This window comes from Chlorocebus sabaeus, chromosome 19 (genome assembly GCF_047675955.1).
Source record: "Chlorocebus sabaeus isolate Y175 chromosome 19, mChlSab1.0.hap1, whole genome shotgun sequence".
NCBI classification, from domain to species: domain Eukaryota; kingdom Metazoa; phylum Chordata; class Mammalia; order Primates; family Cercopithecidae; genus Chlorocebus; species Chlorocebus sabaeus.
The window spans coordinates 11,020,041-11,043,273 of NC_132922.1; the positions used below are offsets into that span (position 1 = coordinate 11,020,041).

The 23,233-nt window shown below is 35.6% G+C and overlaps 1 protein-coding gene across 1 annotated transcript in view; it reads left to right on the top strand.

Annotated features, from left to right (window-relative positions):
* ENTHD1 (ENTH domain containing 1) overlaps window positions 1-23,233 on the top strand; it is a 150,036-nt gene that overhangs the window by 46,693 nt on the left and 80,110 nt on the right. Inside the window, exons 4-5 of the mRNA XM_007975853.3 lie at window positions 7,322-7,440; window positions 22,181-22,301. Of these exons, the coding sequence (XP_007974044.3) occupies window positions 7,322-7,440; window positions 22,181-22,301 (240 nt within the window). The remainder of the gene's footprint in view (window positions 1-7,321; window positions 7,441-22,180; window positions 22,302-23,233) is intronic.

A 23,233-nucleotide genomic window follows, 5' to 3' on the forward strand; every position in this document is an offset into this window, starting at 1 on the left:
ACACATATAACTGACAAAGGATTAGTATCCAGAATATATAAAAAATTCCTGCCAATCAATGAGAAAGGAGTAGCTCAACAGAAAAAGAGGAAGCAAATACGAAAATCATTTCTAGAAAAACAGGAAACATGTAAGGCCAAGAAACATTTTTTTAAATGTTTAACTTTGTATTATGTAGTGACAGGAAATAATTATGAATTTTATGAAAGATATAATTTATAATAACTTAAAAAATGAATGCTATATTGTGAGGAATTTTCCTTCTGTTTCTTGAGCTACATTTTCTTCTGCATTTGGGATCCTTCTTTTATGCATGCCATCTTCCTTTTTTCTCTTTCATGCTTCTCCTTCCCTCCTTCTCTGCTCATTTTTCTACTGGAATGTTTTGTTTAGTTGCCAGGCCATGTCTTCACATCTTGCTGATGCTTAGGCAGCTCTCACTAGGCACTGTCTCTTGAAGATGGTAGAGTATAATGGTTAAGGGCTCAGGTCCTGGAGCCACATTGTCTGCACTTGAATCCTGACTGGTTGTATGGCCTTGGACTGGCTACTTAAGCCCTTGTGCTATAGTTTCACCTTCTGTAAAATGGGGTTGACATAGGCCCTGTGATGAAGTTGTTATTAGAAGTAAATGGGCTAATACAGAGTCAGCACAATAAACTTTGGTGGTTGTTTGTTCAGAAACACTTAGTGATTTCTTGACTCTTCCCACCATATCTGAGATCAGTTTGTTTTCTCCACCAGACTGCAGTCTGTGGGCTATTATTTTATCCATTTTTCTGTAGCAGATCTCAGCTGAGGCCATGTATGGTCTTCTTTAGAATACCTGAACTCTGCTCTGTTTTTGAGTCTCTTATACAAGGTCCTGATCGTTCTACCTAGTTGAGGTATGTATCCTATTCCTGTGGGGGAGAGATAACTTCAAGCTTTAGATCATTCACCCAATTCAGTGTCAAACCGTGGCTTTCATGTCCATTGAAGTGTAAGCGTCTTTATTTACTCTGTTACACCCATTTTTTTCTCTAGCTGTTTTCACCTCTCCTCAGTCATAAGTGGGAAGAAAGCATTCTCCATTCAGTTCCCTTTTTTCCAGACATGTGGATATTGATGAGAATTCTAAGGTTGTTATCATCTTACCAGTATTGCTTTTGGGGGAGAAGGGATGTCCTAGATCTTGTTTCTTTTCTTGGCCACCAGTTATTTTTATTCTTCTTCTTTTAGAAGTTTTAGTTATATCTGTTTCTATGTTAGATTGCTATTGACTTTTAAAAAAATCTTGTTGAGTATAGGATGATGGGAATTCTGTGTTGCAGTTTCACTTTGCTGTCTTAGCCCAGGAGTCAGCCACTGAATATGAAAACTTGCTTTCGTAGTGACTGTTTATTTTTCCTCGTCCTTGGAGCTGAGCATCTAACTTGGTTTATGAAGTTTCCTGTTTCTCATTATTCTTAAGTGAGAACTACTGGCAGTGTCTCAAATTTTATATGCTATTGTTAGCAAAATACTGAAATAAAATTGTCTCAACTCCATCTTTAAGATCTCCAGCAGTAAAAGTTGGTTTTCACTTTTCTTATCTACCTATTTCAAATTTAATTTTAAAATTCTATTTAAACATCTGTTTTCTTATTCTTCTCTTTTCACCTTAAAAAATGCCTTTCCCCTAGTAATCTCAAAATTCATCTACCAAGAAAGAAGTACAGTAATTGTACATCTTTAATCTCAAAATTCATCTACCAAGAAAGATGTACAGTAATTTTACACTCCATCTCCTGTGTTTTGAAGCATTTCTCAGGTAAATAGAAGCAGAGCAATAAAGCAGAAACATAGAGGTTGTGTCTGTAGTGGATACTGTGGTGTATCTCCCAGATCCTTGCTTCAAGATCAAGGCACTCTTGAGCTGCGGGAGGGGTGTTGGCTTTGGGCTCTCAAATGAATCCTCCTCTGGGAATTCCCAACAGCTGAAGAGAGCCTCTTCGTTCAAGATCATGCCCCCTAGCTAAGGGGTCCTACGTCAAGGCAGGACAACTGTGAAGAGCCATTCCAGCCTCAAAGCTCCTATAAGGATCAGCTGAGTCCTTTATTGCAACTGTGCTACAGTTTTTGCAACTGCGCTTGCTTGACCTGAGCCTGCCAGCCTGACTCCCTCCTCACTGGTGGTTTCTAAGAGCGCTCCCTAATGGCTCTCCCACATACAAATCCGAGTCTGAGTCTGTTTCCTAGGGAACCCAACCTACAATGGCTTTTCCTCTAGATTTAAAATATAGGACAGTAATAATATGTGTACATAAATAGATAATGAGAATAGAGAATAAAGCAAATGGGGCAAAATGTTAACAATTGGTGAATCTGGATGAAGACCATATGGGCGTTCTTTGTACTATTCTTGTTACTTTTCTGTAAGCTTAAAATTATTACAAAATGAAAGTTAAAAAAAATATGACAAATACCAACTAATTTAAGATGCTTAAGTTTAACTATGTGCCAAAACAACGAAATTGGAGTCAAGGTTCCAAATTCACAATTCTGTAAAAGTTAAATATAAACTTAAGTACCATGAGACTTGACTTTTAGATCTTACTAGTTCTTCCTTAGCCCACTGAATATTTTCTATGATGCAATATATTTGTTACTAAAAATTAATTTTGTTAAGCAAATTACTTAATTTACTTACATTACACCTAAAAAGACATGGTTATTAGATGCTAAATAATAAATGGAACAATTTGGAAATCCGTTCAACTTATGGAGCATTGCATTTCCAAAATGTTCTGGTGCATTGCTAATGCCTGATAATTTGAACGTCAGTTTGGTATCTCATCTAAGAAATATCACAGGGTTCACAAGTTCTGCTTTGTGGTATTATCTGAGTGGTGCAGGCTCAGTGGGATGCACAGCTTCTTTCTAGATAGTTTCCACAAAGTACTTACAACCTTGGTATTGAAGCACTCATCTTTGAATGACTCAGTGGCTTCATTTCCTGCAGCCTCATTACTTTTTCCTCTGAGGTTTCTCCTTCACATACTAGTCTTCGTTGGCTTGTGACTTCACAGTGTCAATGATAAGTAGCTTACAAGACTAAAGGGATCTCATTTCCACTAAGGAACTATAAGGAACTAAATGTATGTTCTGTCCTACTTGCTTGTGAAAATCCAGAAATAAATGTTGTGTAATTACCAAATCTAATTAAGCATACCTCACTTCCAGTGTTAGGCTATGTGATACTGAAAGAAAAATTTAATGAGTTTCCATAGACCCACTATATTCTAACTGCTTTCTTTCTTGCCTCATAAGATAAGATAGGTTTACAACATTTAGGCTATTCTAGGCCAAAATGCGTCTCCAACATGCAAGATATTTTTTCTTTCACAATTCTTGCTATTCTTCAGTTTCTCTCACAATTTACTTCAAAATTGACCTTCTGAAATTTTTACTAATCTACTTCTGTGATGTCTAAAACATAAGACCATATGATTTCAAAGATAATTTAGTTGCTGAATGCCGAGGGAGTGATAATGTAGTTGATTAAATCCAGTGAAAGTAGTTAGATGATCTAAGCCCCAAGTCACTACTCTTTGCCGATATTAGTTACAAAATCTTGAAGCCCCAAATAAGCTCATTTTAATTATTCACTTTTATGTGAAGTTAAAACAAAATGAAAAGTTACAACCATAAATGAAAAATTCTTATTTCTTCAGTATCTCTGGCATCTACCCTACTTTCTCCCTTTGCCCACATAGTTCCTTCTGCTCGGAGTAATTTCTCTTTGCCTCTATACTTATTGGAATCCTAGCCATCCTTCAAAGCCTTGTTCAAATTTTACTTCCCCTCTTTGTGGCTGTTTCTGATTACTCTGGTGCACATTGCTGTTTTCCTCCTTAGAGTATCTGTTCCTAAAATTAATTAATTCAAGAACGAATTAATTAATTAATTCAAGAACGAATTAATTAATTAATTCAAGAACGAATTAATTAATTAATTCAAGAATGTTTAGCATATAATTGTGTTCTGTTTCCTGTAAGTCTGTATGTTAGTATATACCTAGTCAGCTATAAACTTCTAGAAGGTAAAGAATGTGCCTTGTATTACTGCTTTTCAGTATTTTTTTTTTTTGCATAACCCCTAAAATGATTTTGAAATGCTATGTACCTCCTCACACATTTTTAAGTTGATATATGAAGTTCTATAAGTATAAATAACTGCAAAGGATATAATTCTGGCACATTGTAAATATTGACATTAAGGACAAAAGAAAAGAAAAAACAAGCAAACTGTTAAGTTACATTCATCTTTCAAATGTATCTGAAGGAATCTAAATACCATTGTGATTGATACCTGTAGCCATTCATTTGAAAAAAAAAATACATGAAGTCCTTAACTGTTAGAAATTTTACATTATTCCCTTTTCTCTTTGAAGTCATATGTTTATTCCACATTTCTTGCAGAATTTTATCCTAATATAAAATATTTTTATGCTTGGAAATCTTCCCTACATCAAATAGATATAAAATTGAAATTATTTTTCTAAATTTTCTCTGACCAAAGGTTTTAATAGTTCTTCTAGATTGCCTTATTACAATTATTGTTAGTATGCAATCAAAACCACATAAATGCATTATAAATTTATATATTTGTTAAATATAATTTTATTAGAAATACATGCTTTTGTGAGATACTTGGAACTGCTCGTTTACCCAGATAGGAATATGACTGATTGCTAGCTACAAGCAGGGCTCAGCAGAAATCCTGCCTCTGTTTTACTTATATTTGTATAAATATAAATGCTGAGAAAACCTGTTCACCTAAATCGTAGATGGGACAAGAAGGTGCTTTATTATAATAGTGTCAATCAATTCTATGAATTCCTTCCAAGTAATATGCTGAAAATTATATAGTGATTTATTATAAAAATATATTTTTATCTCGTTGACTGTTAACTCGATGAAGTCTTTCTTCAGTGTTGCTGAAAGCAAAGAATTAGAAACACCCTACTTAGAAAAAGATTTGTTAAACAGTCATAAGGAGTAATTTACTTTCTCAGTTTCTGGGAATAATACCACAAAAATTCATACTAAAATTTATTAAATAACTATTAATTAAACCTGTTATATTTTAACCGAATATACTCAGAAAGTGTGAGAAAAATTAAAATATTAATTGCAATATATCTGTCAATACAATTTTTTGAGAAAATGATTTTATTGCATTTTATACTCTAAATATACTTTCATCGACTTTACAGAACCTCAGATTTGATTCGTTCAATTTTTGGAAAATATTTACCATATAATCTAGTTGGCAAAGCCAGCTCTCATTGTTAAGACAAGTAGCCAAATCAGATTTAAAGTTTCTTTCAGAAAATGTTTTACTGTATTAAAAGAAATGTATAAATAGATGTTTTCCTGGTTGTCTTCACACTCCTGAATCCTTTCCTAAGATGGATGGCAAAGGCACACAGCCTCATCAGGAGTTTGTTGCATTGGTGACATATGGCACCCCTGCCTCTCATGCTTGCCTGGCTTTGCTCTCAGGGGACCCTTCCTTAGGAATAATGCATTATTTCATAATAGGTGAGAAATGAAAAACACAAAGACATTAAACAAAACATGTCATCTGCCCTGCTGCCTCATACTGTACCATATCAGAATATCAAACATGCTGGTGTGGACCAAAATACGTTGTTACTTATGCCATGCTTTCCCATTAAAAGAAATGTATGGACAGGACAGACCATTAGTTTTTTTCTGCTTTGATAAAAGGAGGCTGCCTCTGTGTTAGTATTTTTAACTATTGTTTGGTGCCTTAGAGGTTTCAATGCTTGGGAAGATGTATCATAATAAGATGGGTGAGGATATGCCTTTCTTTTGTAAAGTGGGAGAAAATTGATTATTGGAGGGAAAGGGGAAAGAACTAGCCCAATAGCTCTGCCTAGTTGCATTCTCAGGCAGATCAGTTTTTGGAAAGAACATAGGTGGAAGTTGTGGATCTGGAAATTGCTTCCTTTAAAACTATCCATGCCCACCTAGCCCTTGGGAAATCTTTACATATCCCCAGCAGTGTGTATATACCAATTTGAAAGTAGTTTTCTTATACTTCTTATTGTGCCCAATGATATGCTGAGATACAGTTGGTACTAATACTTTCAGATTAGACTTTTTAGAGTTGGTACTAATATATAGTAGTTAACATAGGAAGGGAAAGATTAGGACTGTAAAAATATTGTTTAGCAAAAAGATATAAACAGAAATATCAGTTTACTTTCACTGGCTATAATAGTACATTCTCAAATTGCTATGAAGGACTACCTGAGACTGGGTAATTGATAAAGAAAAGAGGTTTAATTGGTGTATGGTTCTGCAGGCTGTACAGGAAGCATGGTTGGGGAAGCCTCAGGAAACTTAAAATCATGGTGGAAGGCAAAGGGGAAGCAAGAATGTCCTACATGGTTGGAGCAGGAGGAAGAGAGCGAAGCGGGAGGTGCTATGCACTTTTAAACAACCAGCTATCATGAGAACTCACTATCACAAGAACAAGGGGGAAATCTGCCCCATGATCCAGTCACCTCTCACGAAGCCCCTCCTCCAACATTGGGGATTACCATTTGACATGAGACTTGGGTGGGGACACAAATCCAAACCATATCACAGGTGTATTCTTTTATGTTCAAATCAAAATTTGAAAATTGTGTTGAGTTCTTTTATTTAATAATCTATACATTTCTGATTAGTTTCTCTTAGAACACATCAAATTCACACTGCAGTAATAAAGTTCTTTAAAATATTAATTAAAATCATTATCGTTCTCATTCCTGCTTTGCTAAAATTTTATTTGAATACTTTTCACTTTTTCAGACTCTATTTTCTATACTATATTACACCTTATTTTTTAGAAAAGATGACTAAGTAATGTTATAACAGAGTTGTTGATGTAGGAAAGGGCTAGAATTTAAATTATGTTTCTAAATTTTCTGACCAAAGATTTTAATATTTATTCTAGATTGACTTATTATAATTATTGTTAGTATGCAGTCAATCAAAACCACGTAAGTGCGTTATAAATTTGTATGGATATTTGTCAAATATAAAGAAAATAATTTTATTTTCTTAAGAATTTAAGTTGTATTTTTAAAATCAGTCTGAACTTCTCACTTACTACAAAGAGGCATACTAAAGTGATTAACACTCATAGGTTACCATTGGCAGATGGTTTATATTTAGCAGGAAAAAAGGTATCTTCAGAAGTGACTAACTTACAAATTGTGAACTAATATAAAAACATAACTGTGTTTTGCCAAAGTAAAATCTTAGCTTCATATTGTTGACAGAAAACGTGTGCAAGGCAGAATTGAAACAAGAGCATTGCCAAGATCTTCATTTGCCTACAGAAACTATGTTGTCCCGGGAAACACTTCCACTCAAGATTCATGGTTGGAAATCAACAGAGGTAAGTCTATAGTTTCCTATAGCTGCTGTAAGAAATCCCTGCAAATTTTATGCCTTAAAACAAACAAATGTATTATCTTCTGTAGGTTAGAAGCCTGACCCAGAGCTCAATGGGATAAAATCAAGGTGTCTGTAGGGCTGTGTTCTTTCTGGAGGCCCTAGTGGACAATTTGTTTTTATGTTTTGGGTTTTTTTTTTTTTTAATTTGTCTTTTGCAGCCTCATATGTTCCAAGAGAAATTGTGCTTGTCTTTTAACTTCGCTTTTGGTGGCTTTTGTTATTCAGGGCTTTAAATATTAATAAGGTCAAATTATCAAAGTTTTTTTTAATGTTCTGTGCTTTTAAAAAAATCTTGAGAAATTCTTCCTTACCCTGATATAATAAAATCTCTTATTTTTTCTTTTAAGTGTTGAGGTTCTTATGTCCTCTAGAATTTTTCTGTATAGTAGAAGATCGAGTCCTTCTTTGTACCCTTGTGGATAGGCAATATTTAATTTATTGAACAGTCTTTTTCTACCCATTAAAAAGAATTCTTACTGTGAAATAATTGCATACTCACAGGAAGTTGCAAAAATAGTACAGAGTCCCATATGCCCTTCTCTCAGCTTGCGTCACTGTTGGCATGTTGTATGGTTGCAGTGCAACATCAAAACCAGGAAACGGATATTGGTATATTAGTACCAACTGGACTACAGACCTTACTCAGTGTTCAACTCTTCAATCCACTGTTCAGATTTTTAAACTTGCATTTGTGTTTTTTTGTGTGTGGTTCTATGTAATTTTACCCCATGTATAGATACATGTAAACAGAACCACAATGAAGATATAGAACTGTTCCATCATCACAAAAGAAGTGCCTCATGCTACGCACCACACTCCCAACCCATCCTTTGGCAGTAACTAATATTTTCTCCATCTCTGCAGTGTTTGTCATGTCTACAACAGTGTATAAATGGAATGAGACAGTATGCAGCCTTTTGAGATGGAATTTTTTCACTCAGTGTAATGCTCCTGGGGGCTAACAGGTTGTCGCATGAATCAGTAACGCATCCCTTTTTGTTGCTGAGTACGTTCCAGTGTCAGGATATACCATATTTTGTTCAACCATTCATTCATTGAAGAATATTCGGATGTTTCCTTTTTTAGCTATGATGAATAAAGTTGCTGTGAATATTTGTGTACATATTTTTGTGTGAAGTTTTCATATCTCAGGGATAAATGTCAGAGAGTTGTATGGTTGTATGGTAAGTGCGTGCCAAGTTTTGTAAAAAACAGTCAAACTATTTTCCAGAGTGGCTATACCATTTTATATTCCCATGAGCAATGTATAAGAGATCCAGTAGCTTTGCATCCTAACCAACTTTTGGTATTACTGCTATTTTAATTTTAGCTCTTCTAATAGGTCTGTAATGATATCTCATTGTGATTTTAATTTGCATTTTCCAAATGGCTAATGATGTTGAATATCTTTTCATGTGCTTATTTGTGGCATTATAACTTATCTTTGACTTTATTCAGATGTTCACATCTTTTATCCATTTTCTAATTGAATTGGTTTTCTTTTTACCATTGAGTTTTGAGTTCTTTATATATTCTGGATATAAGTTCTTTGTCAGATATGTGATCTGCATATATTTTCTCTCCGTTTGTGTCTTGTGTTTTCTTTGTAACAATATCTTTCACAGAGCAAAATTTTAAAATTTCAGTGAAGTCAAATTTATCAGTTTTTTGTTTTTTTTTTTTTTAAATCATGCTTTTGGTGTCATATCTAAGAACTCTGCCTAAACAAAGTCACATAGGTTTTCTCCTAAAAGGGTCATGTTTTACATTTAGGTCTGTGATCTATTTTGAATCAATTTTTGTATAAGGTGTGAAGTATATAGATCAAGGGCTTTTATTTTATTTTTTTTATTTTTTTTTTTTTGGCCTAAGTGTATCCAGTTGTTTCAACATTATTTGTTGAAAAGACTGAAATTTTACTAAAGTATGCTTAAGTGTGGTTTTCTTTTCTTTCCTCTTTCTCACCCATGGGACTTTTCAGTTGGAGGATTTTTCATCTCTATTTAGTCCTGTGAAAGTTTTCTCGGTTTTTCTTCAAACATTTTCTACGGTTGATTTTCATTTTTTTTTTTTATATCTTTCTTGGACTCTTATTATCTGGATATTAGTAATTCTCTTTCTATCTTTATATCTCTTCACTTTTCTTTATACTTTCTATTCGTTTTCTCATTTTTCTGTGAGTTCCTCAATTTGATCTTCCAGCTTAGTAATTTATTCTCAGCTGTATCCATTCAGTTTTAAATCTCGTCTATATTCTCTATTTCAACTATTCTACTTTTATATGTAATATTCAGTATTTCTGTTTCTTCTTTATGTTATGTCTTTCTGTTTCATATTACTTATATCCTTTTGTATTTATCTTGGTATGTTTAGTAAACTTATTTTAAATTCTTGGTCTATGTTTTCTAATATCTGGGCTTCTGATGAAATCTGTGATTCAGTTTTTTTATTTTTCTTTTGAAATGGTTATGCTCCTCCAATGACTGGTTATCTTTAGATGTAATGGCTGCTTCGTTTTAGGATTGCTAAAGGCTAGAGCTTAGTTTATCTGCTCCCTATCAGCTTAAGTGGGCGGTGAGGGAAATGGACTCTAGAGTGAAGAGCATTTCTTCCCTTTTGCTGATCTGAGCTGATCTGACCTGAGCTGATCATTCCTCATTCTAAGGATCAACGCCTCAAGTTAGGTCTTAATTCTTAATACCCCAAGAGGAAGTAGTCTTTAGGGGTGATACTTCTTAAATTACAAACCACATGCCCACTTGGGAGACAGGAAGAGGAAGGGTGAAGAAGCATCTTCCCAAGCCTACCCCAGTCCCCACCAAATTTTCTCAGCTCCTTGCCCACTCGGCTTCTGCACAAACTGGAAGGTACTCCTGAGTACAGCTGCCTGAGTCACAGTAGCTGTGGAGGCCGGTTGCAGGGCAGTGAATGGAGTGTCATTATGATACTTTCTTCCTATGTTATCTTGTCACTGCAGACTCCCTTCCTTCCGTCCCAAGATCAAGCCAGCACCAACACCCCTACTCCCTCTCACACAAATGTACCAGTTCAAAAGAGCTCTGTGTCTCCCCAGGGGCTTTCAATTTCTTCTCATTTTGATGTCGTTCCTTTATAGTACCTCCTGGGTTGATCTTGAGAGAGGGAGCCACCAGAACCAGAAACAGGACTTGCTGTTCTTTCTGCAGTGTTCTGTGACCTTCTCAGACTAAATATCTACTTAACTTATCTACTTAAATATCTACTTAATTCCCGTTTGCTCTTTCACATGACAATTCACATCTTTAATCTTAGCATACAGCTCTTCAAACATTACTTTTCCACTATTTCCTTGAAAACTGTTTCTGCTTAATTTCCATTAAATATACATTGGATTACTCTCATTTTTAATGTCTTTCAACTGCTTTTTAAAACATTTTTGTCTCATATCTCCATATGGCATTGTAGTTAATTAGATCATCTTTCAATTCATTTATTCTCCTTTCATAGGTGCCCACTTAGAATTTTTCTGTCCAGTGAGGTATTTATTTATTTATTTATTTTAGAGACAGGGTCTCACCCTGTTGCCCATGCTGGAATGGAGTAGAATGATCATAGCTCACTGTAACCTCAAACTCCTGGGTGCAAGTGATCTTCCCACCTCAGCCTCCCAAGTAGCTGGGAGTGTGTCACTATGCCTGGCTAATTTTTTAAATATTTTGTAGAGACGAGGTCTTACTATATTGCCCAGACTAGTCTCGAACTCCTGGCCTCAAGCGATCTCCCGCCTTGGCCTCCCAAAGCAATGGGATTACAGGCATGAGCCACCACACTCTGCCAGGTTTTTATTTCAGTAACTCTATTTTTTATTTACAGAACCTCTCATTGCTTCTTAATTATATCCATTTGTACTTATTTCATATCTGCCTGTTTTTATTTCTGATTTATTCCGTAAATTAAATGTCCTTTTCATTATCTTTTAAGACTACGTGTACTCAGTTTTAAATACTTCCTATTTATTTTGTTTGTTTGGTTGGTTGGTTTTTTGAGATGGAATTTTGCTCTTGTCACCCAGGCTAGAGGGCAGTGGCACGATCTCGGCTCTCTGCAACCTCCACCTCCCGGGCTCAAGCGATTCTCCTGCCTCAGCCTCCCAGTAGCTGGGTGTGCAGATGCCCACCACCACGTCTGGCTAATTTTTTATATTTTTAGTAGAGTCAGGGTTTCACCATGTTGGCCAGGCTGGTCTTGAACTCCTGACCTCAGGTTATCTGCCCACCTCAGCCTCCCAAAGTGTTGGGATTACAGGCATGAGCCACTGTAGCTGGTCCTTGTATTTCTTTATTATATTGACTTTTTCAGGAGTGAATTTGGTTTTCTTTCTGTGTTTTAGACTATTGGATTATAAGCTCATCTTGAGTAGCTCAAGTTTTTGTTTTTGTTTCTTAATCTTTCTCTCTGTGTCCTTTCTCCTTCCTGCTTAACAGTCTTTCATTTGCCTCCTCCTGATACCCAGAACTACTCATCCACATTCAGAGCTTACTGGCAGCTTGGGATTGCTTTCTTTTGCTGGTATCAGAGATATTGCAGATCTTGTCCCTAGACAAAAGGATGCTGTATTTTAATTTCTAGAGAGGTTTGCGTCCTCTCTCCTATCCGAGTCTAATACTTTTAGAAGCCACAACCCCAGGCTGTGACTGATGACAGCTTATTTCAGCTTCCTTTGTAAGTGGGGATCCTAATATCTGAGCATAATCTCAAGCAGGGAGTCCATATTCAGCACTCCTATCTTGAATCAACACTGTAGCCTTCAAGAGTTGAGCTCCTGATTTTCTCTGACATATTCTGTACCCAGAGCCCCAGAGGTCCACAGCTTCAACCTCTCCTTACCATTATTTGTTTCTGTTCCATAAAGATGTTAATCTTGGTTTTGAGCATGACTATATCTTTTTAATTTTCACATTTGCATTTTCTCTCTCATTGCTCTATATTTGGAGAAGGGAGGTATCCCCAAAGTATGAACATACATACTAGAAATGCTTTTCACTCATGACTGTGAAATTATCTCATTAATTCATTTTTCTGTTTGTTGTCTGTTTCTCCCACTAGAAGAAAATCTTCTTGAGTAGAGACATTTTTAGTCTTTATTCATTGCTGAATCTTCAGTTGACAAATTTTTGTTACTGAAGAAATGAATGAATAATAGACAGCAAATGAACGTTAGCTTCTCTTTTTTTCCTGTGAAAGATGCTGCTTTAGTCTTGTGCTCAGAGTGCTTTGTTTAGTGTTCCCTGCTGCAATTCCTATGAGGAAGGTTGGAATTATTATTTTCTGTTTTACTTTCTGTTCCTGATGCCTTTCCCCAACCCAATTAGGTATTGGATCCAATTATTTTTCTAACAGCTTAGAAAGCTACATGAAATTAAAATTTCGCTGTTCTTTAATTTTGTAATAACTCACCAACTGAAAATATATAGATTATTTTAGGGGCTGGGCACAGTGGCTTACACCTGTAATTCCAGCATTTTGGGAGGCCGAGGTGGACAGATCACTTGAGGTCAGGAGTTCAAGACCAGCCTGGCCAACATGGTAAAACCCCATCTCTACTAAAAATATGAAAATTACCCGGTGTGGTGGTGTCTGCCTGTAATCCCAGCTACTTGGGAGGCTGAGGCAGGAGAATCGCTTGAACCTGGGAGGCAGAGGTTGCAGTGAGCTGCGATTACACCACTGCACTCCAGCCTGGGTGACAGAGTGAGACTCTGTCTCAGATGTGTGTGTGTGTGTGTGTATACACATAGATTATTTTAAAAGATAAGACAACGGGGCATAGTGGTGTGTGTCTGTAGTTCCAGCTACTTGGGAGCCTAAGGCAGGAGGATCACTTGAGCCCAAGGAGTTTGCAACTGGAGATAGTATGCTATGATTACACCTGTAAATAGCCACTGCATTCCAACCTAGGCAACATAGTAAGACCCCATCCGTAAAATAAATAAATAAATAAAATTTAAAGATAAGACATTAAGTCAAAATGATTTTATTTATTTATTTATTTATTGAGACAGAGTCTGTCTATGTCGCCCAGGCTGGAGTGCACTGGCACGATCTTGGCTCACTACAGCCTCTGCCTCCCAAGTTCAAGTGATTCTCCTGCCTCAGCCTCCCAAGTAGCTAGCTGGTACTATAGGTGCCTTCCACCAGGTCCAGCTAATTTTTGTATTTTTAGTAGAGGCAGGGTTTTACCAGGTTGTCCAGGCTGGTCTTGACTCCTGACCTCAGGCAATCCACCTGCCTCGGCCTCTCAAAGTGCTGAGATTTCAGGTGTGAGCTACCGTGCCCAGCCAAAATGATTTTAAAATTTGAGGTCAGTCTATTTTCTCCTGATGGCTTTTGAGGTAGAAAACAGACTTGAATAATCCTATGTGCTTTGGAACCAAAGACATAAAATGTCACCTATTTTTTGTGTGTGTGTCAGTCTTTAAATCCTGATTACTAATTTTTTCTTACTTCAGAGAAACTCAGTGTTATTGATCTACATCACTCTACATCTTATTTCAGTGAGAAAAAAATGGTGCATTTCTCTCAAAAGAAGTTTCGAAGTTGGATTTTCCTTTTTCAGAGCATCAATGTATTATAACAATATCCCATTATCCTCTTGACAAGCATCTTTTCTTATTACTATTAGGAGCATTTGTTACATTCCAATATGTCCTCTTCAGTAGTCTGCTCTTGTAGCAGAAGACAAAACCTAGTAAGTTGAACAGTAAACCTAATTGTTGTTGTCAAATGTACTACATCTACGGAATGAGAAATAAATGATTGCTTAGGCAGAATGAGGGGCCCTTAAAATATCTCTTAAAAATTTAAATAGAAACCTATTTAACTATTCTCTTTTTACAAATGAAAGAAAAATTATCTTAAATGCAGTAAACAAAATTCATAACAGAATAGAGCTTTTAAAAGCAGAACAGTGCTTGCCTAAATGTTACTTTCAAAACTAAGGAAAGACTTTAAATTTATGACAGACATGGATCTGTTTTCTCTATATATACTGCCCAGAATTTTTATTATTAGATTTGCTAATGAATAAGGCTATTTGCAGCTTTTCATCACCTCAAAAGACCTTACTCTTTTCCTGTTTGAGGAGATTCAACAACGAGGTTGTGATTTTTTTGGTCGCAGTTGTTTCCATAGAAACAGATAGAGATGCTATGAATTGGTTCACACAAAATTAAAGCTGACCAAAACCTTCAGTCTAGTTGTGATTTCCTAAATTGATAGTGATACACGATAAATGTTTGTTTCCTACTGCCTTCATTTGTTATTTTGCCAAATGAAGAGTATACATTTTTATCTTTTGGTTTATTGGGATGTGATTTATTATAATTCCTAAAATTTGATCTCACCAAAGTTGTTAGAGAAATGGAAATTATACTTATTCTAATTATGTTAGTTCATTTTTCTTGCATCTTTTTTGCTACATAGTTTTATGCTTAAAAGTTTTTTTTTATTTTCATGCTTGTACTCTTGCTACTTCTTTTTAAATTAGAAAGTACTTATTGAAAAATGTTCAGACAACATCAAAGGGTAAAGAGTGGAGAGCAGAGTGACTCCTTACTCCTCCATGCTTCTCAAGTTCCTTTCCCCAGAGGCAACTCCAGCAGTTTCTAGTGATTTTGAGGGGAAATTTTTGTGTCCACACATTTCTTTTACCTGACTGGTCTCATTCAATATGTATTGCTCTGCAACATGCTTTGAACTAAACAATATATCATGGACATCTTTCTGTATAATACATGTAACCATTCAATGTATATTTCAAAATATGTTTTAGTAAATGAAATCTTATAGACTTTTTAAATATCAGTACATATTGCTGTGCTGTATTCTTTATATATATATATATACACACACACATACATATATACACACACACACACACAGATATATATATAATCTTAGCTATTTCCTATTGGTAATCATTTGGATTTTTCATGTTTTTGCCTGTTAAAGCATAGCTGCAATAATAACCCTTGTACATATATTTTTATGATGCTGTCTCAGAAGGGGAATTGCCAAAAGGTTATACTTATTTTTAATTTTGAAAAGTGCTGCCAAATTGTCCTCCTAAAAGTTGTACCAGTTTATATTGGTACACAGTACTGGTATACAGTTTATACAGTCTATCATCTTGATTCCCCTCATCTTTGCAAATACCGTTATCAAAAGTTTTCATTTTTGTCAATCTGAGAGGAAGAAAATTTTTATTTTAATTTTTTATTGTAACTTTTTATGTGTTTATTGGGCATTTTTGTTTCTTTTTACTGTTAACTCTATTCATGTCCTTTGCTTATTTTCCTGTTTGGTTTCTCATCTTTGTCTTTACCAATTCCTAAGAGCAATTTGTGTATTAGAGAATTAGCCCATTTCCTGGTTCTTTATCTATTTTCCATTTGATTTAAAATTTTTACTGATGACTTTTTTTGCTTTATAGAAATCTTTATAAAATGTTTATAAAATCTTTATTAAATATTTAAAAAATCTTTACAAAATGTTACCCTGGGCTAAGCATACTGGTTCATGCCTGTAATCCCAGTACTTTGCAAGGCCAAGACAGGAAGATTACTTGAGGCCCTACAAAAAAAAAATCAGTTGGGCATGGTGGCATGTGCCTATAGTCCCAGCCGCCAGGGAGGCTGAATTGGGAGGACAGCTTGAGCCGAGATTACACCACTGCATTCTAGTCTGGGCAACAGAGCAAGACTCTCCCTCAAAATTTAAAAAAAGTCACTCTGGTCTTTTCTTTTGTTTTTTTAACAGACTGTTTTTTAGAGCCATATTAGGTTCCCAGCAAAATTGAGTGGAAGGTACAGAGATTTTCCCTTACGTCCTCTACCCCTCCTAGAAGTACACCCTTCCCACCCCTATCAACATCCTATACCAGAGTGTCAAATTTTTACAATCAATTAATCTACATTAACGTATCATAATCACCCAAGGTCCAGTTTATGTTACGGTTCACTCAACATTAGCAATATGTGAAATACACCTAAAGCTGTGGTGAGTGGGAAATTTACAGTACTTACATTTATAATGTAAACATTTAAAATTTTTTAATTGTTTAAATGCTTACAATAGAAAAGAGGAAAGGTTTGAAATCAATAATCTAAGTTCTTTCCTCAGGAAACTCAGAAAAGTGAAATAAATGCATAAGGAATAGAAGAAAGGAAATCATAAAGAACAGAAATTAATGAAATTGAAAACAGGAAAACAACAGAGAAAAAGAAATGATACAAAAAGCCAGTTCTTTGAAAAAAAAGATAAATAACTAAAAATAATAAAAAATAATTTAAAAAGCAATAAAAGTTGATAAAACTCTAACAAGACTGGCAAAGATAAAGAGAGAAGACACAAATCATCAGTATCAGGATGAGACAAGAGATAGCCACTACAATTGCTTCAGCTCTAAAAGGATAGTAAGGGATTAATACCAACAACTTTATACTTATGGGCCAGGCATGCCCATAATCCCAGCACTCTGGGAGGTCAAGGCAGGTGGGTCACTTGAAGCCAGGAGTTCAAGACCAGCCTGGCCAACATGGTGAAACCATATGTCTACAAAAAATACAAAATACAAAAATTAGCTAGGCGTGGTGGTGCGCACCTGTAGTCCCAGCTACTCAAGAGGCTGAGGCACGAGAATCATTCAAACCTGGGAGACAGAGCTTGCAGTGGGCCCAGATCATGCCACTGCACTCCAGCCTGGGCTACAGAGTGAGACTCTGTCTCAAACAAAAACAAAAACAAAACAGTAAAACAAATAGATAATCAAAATACATAGGTAGAGTGAGACCCTTTAAAAAAAAAAAACAAACCCAAAAACTTTATAACTTTGACAAATCAAAAGAAATAATTTCTCAGAAAATATAAACTACCCAAACTCAATGGTTCTACAATCATTTTAAAAATTGAATTTGAAGCATAAGTCCCCTGAAAAAGAAATTTCTAGGCCCAGATGGTTTTACTAGAGAATTCTACCAAACATTTAAAGAAGAATTAGCCTGGGCAACCTAGAGAGACCCTATCTCTACAAAAATAAAAAAAAAAATAGCCAGGTACGGTGGCACCCACCTGTAGTCCCAGCTACTCAGGAGGCTGAGGTGGGAGGATTGCTTGAACCTGGGAGTTTGAGGCTGCAGTGAGAGTCGTCATTGTACCACTGTACTCCAGCCTGGGTGACAGAGTGAGACCCTGTCTCAAAAATCAAAAAATCAAAAAATAAAGAATTAACAGCAATTTTACACAATGTCTTCCAGAAAATGGAACAGGAGGGAACATTTCCCAATTCATTTTATGAGGCAAGTATTACCCTGATCCCAAGTTAAAACAAAGATGGAACAAAAAAAGAAAACTACAGACTAATATTTCTCATGAAACTAGACGCAAAAAATTCTCAACAAAATATTAGCCAGTTGAATCCAGCAATATATAAAAGCATACAGAAATCAATTGAATATCTACATACTAACAATGAACATATGGAAACTTAAATTAAGACAATACCATTTGAAATACTTAAGTATAAATTGAAATACTTAGGCATTAAAATACTGAAGTATAAATTAAAATACTTAGGTATAAATCCAAATTGAAATACTTAGGTATAAATCTAACAAAACATGTACAGAATCTATATGTTGATAATTATAAAATACTGATGAATGAAATTAAAGAGGACCCAAATAGGGACCTGTCATGTTACATGGATTGGAAGACTCAACATAGTAAAGGTGTCATAATATAGATGACCCTGATTATTCTATAGGTTTAATGTAATTCCTATTAAAATCCCAGAAAGGTTTTCTATAGGGATAGATAAGAGCCTTGTTCTAAAATTGATATGGAAAGGCACAGGCCCTAAAATAGCTAAAACAGTCTTGAAAAGGAAGAACAAAATGAGAGTAATCCCTCTGCCTGATATTAATGCCTGTGTATAGCTACAGTATTCAAGAGAGTGCGGTATTGGTGGAGAGACAGACACTTGGATCGGTGGAACGGAATAGAGAACCCAGAAATAGACACACACAAACATGACCAACTGATTTTTGACAAAGGTGCAAAAGAAATTCAGTGTAGGAGGATTAACCTTTTCAAAAAATGGTGCTACAGCAATTGGACATTCAGACAACCATGAATCTCGACCTAAGCCTTATATAGAAATCCACTCCAAGTTAATCACAGACTTAAATGTAAACTATAAAACTTTTAGAAAATATAGGAGAAAAATCTTTGAGATTTAGAACTGAGGCTGGGTACGGTGACTCGTGCCTGTAATCCCCATACTTTGGGAGGCTGAGGCAGGCGCATCACAAGGTCAGGAGTTCAAGACCAACCTGGCCAACATGATGAAACCCCGTCTCTACTAAAGATACAAAAAATTATCTGGGAGTGGTGGCACGCACCTGTAATCACAGCTACTCGGGAGGGTGAGGCAGGAAAATCACTTGAACCCGGAGGTGGAGGTTGCAGTGAGCTGAGATCGCACCATTGCACTCCAGCCTGGGCGACAGGGCGAGACTCCGTTTCAAAAAAAAAAGAAAAAGAACTAGATAAAAGCATGATCCCTAAAAGGAAAAATGATAAATCAGACCTCATCAAAATTAAAAATGTTTGCTCTGCAAAAGAGCCGTTTAAGAGGATAATCTACAGACTGGGAAAAAATATTTGTAAACCCCATATCTGGCAAAGGACTAATATCTAGAGCATTTAAAGAACTGTTAAAACTCACCAGTTTAAAACCAAACAGTCCAATTAGAAAATGGGCACATGTTATGAACAGTCATTTTAGCAAATACAGATGGCAAGTAAGCGCACGAAAAGTTGTTCCACATTATTAGCCTTCAGGAAAATGTAATTTAAACATGCAATGAATATCAAAATGGCTAAAATAAAAAAGTAGTGACAACACCAAATGCTGGTGAGAATATGGATAAATTAAAACACTAATATATTACTGGTAGGAACACAAAATGGTACAGCTACTCTGGAAAACAATTTGGTACTTTTTAATAAATCTAAACATGGTTACTATATGAACAGCAACTGCCCTCCTAGGAATTTATTCCAGAGATATGAACATCTAGGCTGGCACAGTGGCACATGCCTGTAATCCCAGCACTTTGGAATGCCAAGGTTGGGTGGATTGTATGAGCATAGCAGTTCAAGACCAGCCTGGGCAACATGGCTACAGATTATTTCTAAAAAAAAAAAAAAAAAAAAAAAAAAAAAAAAATTAAAAAATATTAGTCAGGCATGGTGACGCGTGCCTGTAGTCCCAGCTACTTGGGAGGGTGAAGTGAGAGGATCATTTGAGCCTGGGAAGTTGAGACTGCCGTGAACCAAGATGGTGCCACTGCACCCCAGCCTGGACGACAGACTGAGACTCCGTCTCAAAAAGGAAAAGAAAATGTATATCATACAAAAACCTGTACACAAATGTTCACAGCAGCTTTATTTGTAATAGCCAAAATCTAGAAACAACCCAGAGGTCCTTTTACAGGTTAAACTATGTTACATCTGTATCAAGGGTACTATGCAATGAAAAGGAAGAAACTATTGAAATTAAACAATTTGGATGAATCTCTAGGAATTATGCAAGGCTAAAAAAGCCAGTCCCAAAAGGTTACACACTATATGGTTCCATTTATATAGCATTCTTCAAATGTCACAACTATAAAAATGAAGGAGAGATTAGGAACAGATTAGTTCTGTTGAGGGAGTGTATGTCTATGAAAGGGCATCAGAAAGGATTCTTGTGATTGTGATAGAAATGTTCTGTATCTTGACTGCTTCAATGTCAATATCCTGAGTATGATATTGTACTACAATTTTGCAAGATGTTACTTTTAGAAGAAACACGGCAAAGGCTACATAGGCTCTATTAATTCTTACATGTGGAACTAAAATGAACACAAAGTTGCATTTTTAAAAGTGGTAAATCACTTTGGAAAATGGTTTGGCAATTTCTAATGAAGTTAAAAATAGACCTGTCCTATAAGCTAGAAATGCTATACTACTACCGTGTAGTATCCAGGAAAAATGAGTGCATTTGTCCACAAAAAGATTTATGCAAGAATGTTCGTAGTAGCTTTATTCATAATAGATAAACTTTGGAAATTATCCATATGCAGGAGAATGGATAAACAAATTGTGATACATTCACATATGTTTTTTGTATAATCTGTCCCTCCTTTCTTATAGGTAGGAAAGGAGGGAGGAACTACACAGCAAAACATGGATGAATCTCATGTACATTATGTTGAGCAATAGGAACCAGACACAAAAGTATACATAGCGTATGATTACATTCATATGAAATTCAAGAACAGGCAAAATTCAGTAATGGCGATAGGGATAGAATAGCGGTCATGATGCAGGGTGGTGGGATGGTATCAGCTGGAAAGGAGCTTGAGGAAACTTTGTGGGTGAAGGAAATGTGGTTACTATGTAACTGTATACTCATATGATAAAAGTTATTGAGCTCTACATTTAAGATCTGTGCATTTTACTGTATGTTAATTACAATGGAGAAAAATCCCCAGTTCACAGAAAAAAAGAAACATACCAACTAAACCTACTCTATAGACTTCATTTGGATCCTTTTTCAAACAAGCTGTAGAAAAACCTGTTTATGACATTTAGGAGAAGTTGGAAATATGAACAGTTTATGGTAATTGATGACATTAGGAGCTGTGAAGTTTATCAGTTTGATGCAGCTATTATCAATTAGAGATTGCTATCATCTGAACACTTGTTTTCCTCCCAAATTCTTAGTTGAAATCCTAACCCCCAAAGTGATGGTATTAGGAGGCGGGATCTTTGGGAGGTGACTAGGTCATAAGGGCATAGCCCTCATGAATATGAGTGCCCTTATAAAAGAGGCCAAGAGAACTCCTTGGTCACCTTCTTCTATGAGAGGTTATAGTGAAAAAATGACTGTTTAGGAGGTAGGTCCTTGCCAGACATCAGTATGATATTGTACTGGCACCTTGATCTTGGACTTGCTAACTTTCAAAACTGTAAGAAATTTTTGTTGTTTATAAGCCACTCAGTTGATGGTATTTTGTTATAGCACCCGGAATGGACTAAGGCAGAGATACATAATGAAACAAGGGATTATTCTAGGATTTGCCTCAAAGTGAAACAGGTTGTCACAGATCACAAATGAGGCATGGTAGGGATATAAATGAGACACGATTAGCCATCATTTGATTAGTGTTTGACCGGCATGATTGGATTGATTATCTTTTGTGTCTAGTTTTTACTTGATGATAAAAAGTTAAAAGTTTTAAATATGAATAAAAGATACATACAACTGGCTTTATGATTACCAATGAGACAAGATAATTGGCCTCTGAGATAGTATGCTGTAAGGATGCTGAAGGGTGGTAGGTAAAGGTAGTGCCCTAAACAAAATCCTTGCTATCTACACAAAGTGTCTTCAGCAAGGTGTGGGGATTCCCAAGGGCAGAAAACCTCCCTACGCCCAGTAGACAGCCACGTGGTAGATGTATGTATGAGTTAATTAAATCAGAATGTGTTTATGATGATGTTAGCACATTTGGATACTTTGTAGCTCCATAAATTGTCCATCCAGTGATACTAATTTTTTTCTTCAATTCTCATGTTCTCGTGTTTTCTGTCAGGACCTGATGACATTTTCTGATGATGATCCAAAGCTGCCTTTACTAGCAACACCTCCTTCCATTGTCTCTCCAATCACATGCTTGTCAGAAGCTGCAGAAGTTTATAATCTTTTGGGTGCAGGTAAATTGGTTAAGGAATAGGAAGTTTATTTATCAGATTTTATTTTGTGAAATATAGCAACCGTTGGCTTCTATTTAACTTTGTTAATGAGGGATAGAACTAGCATGGATAAATTCAAACCACAACATGGTCCTATAATCTTGTTTTACCATTTGTTTCAGTGTTTTCTCTCTTTCTGTTTTACTTTTTCCTTTTTCATTGTTTCAAAAATTGACTACACGCCTTAAATCGAAAATTAATTTTAGTTCCTACTTTTCATAAAGAATTTAAATTATGACCTCTTTCAAAGGCAGGCATTAAGTGAAGATGTGAAAAGGCAAGATGCACAGTAGCCACAAATTGGTTAATCATCTCTTGAACAATTAACATTAGAGAAAGGCACAGTATAAAATTATACAAAACGGGCCTCCAATAAATTACACGATTGAGTTCCTACTGGGTTCTGCGACTACTCTGGATCCTTGAGGATCTGACTGACTCACTGTTGAGTCACTGCATCCTGTCTCTATTCTCCATGAACTCTCAATTTTCAATGCATTCGTCCTCTTGATTTTCTCAGAAAGTAGAATGGAAGATCTTCTGCCAATATGAGAATGAAACGTTCTCATTAGTATCTTTCATCACCTTATAAATCTTTGCTTTTATAATCATACAGGCATCTTTTCCCTTACCACAGAGGTGGCTTTTTATGTTTTGAGTTATATGTTCTCACTCTTGTTGGACCATGTATCTCACATTTTCTCCTTATATAGATCTATAATATCCAGTGTATAAGTGCTAGAGTTTATTAGTATAGGTTTATTTTCTTTTTCAAGTTTATGTTTATAGAGTTTTCTTACAAAGCAAGTTGTGAGAATGATGAGGATATTTTAATAAACACAAAAACAAGAAATTGGGGGTTATAGTGATGTTTGTATAAGGATGGCATTAGT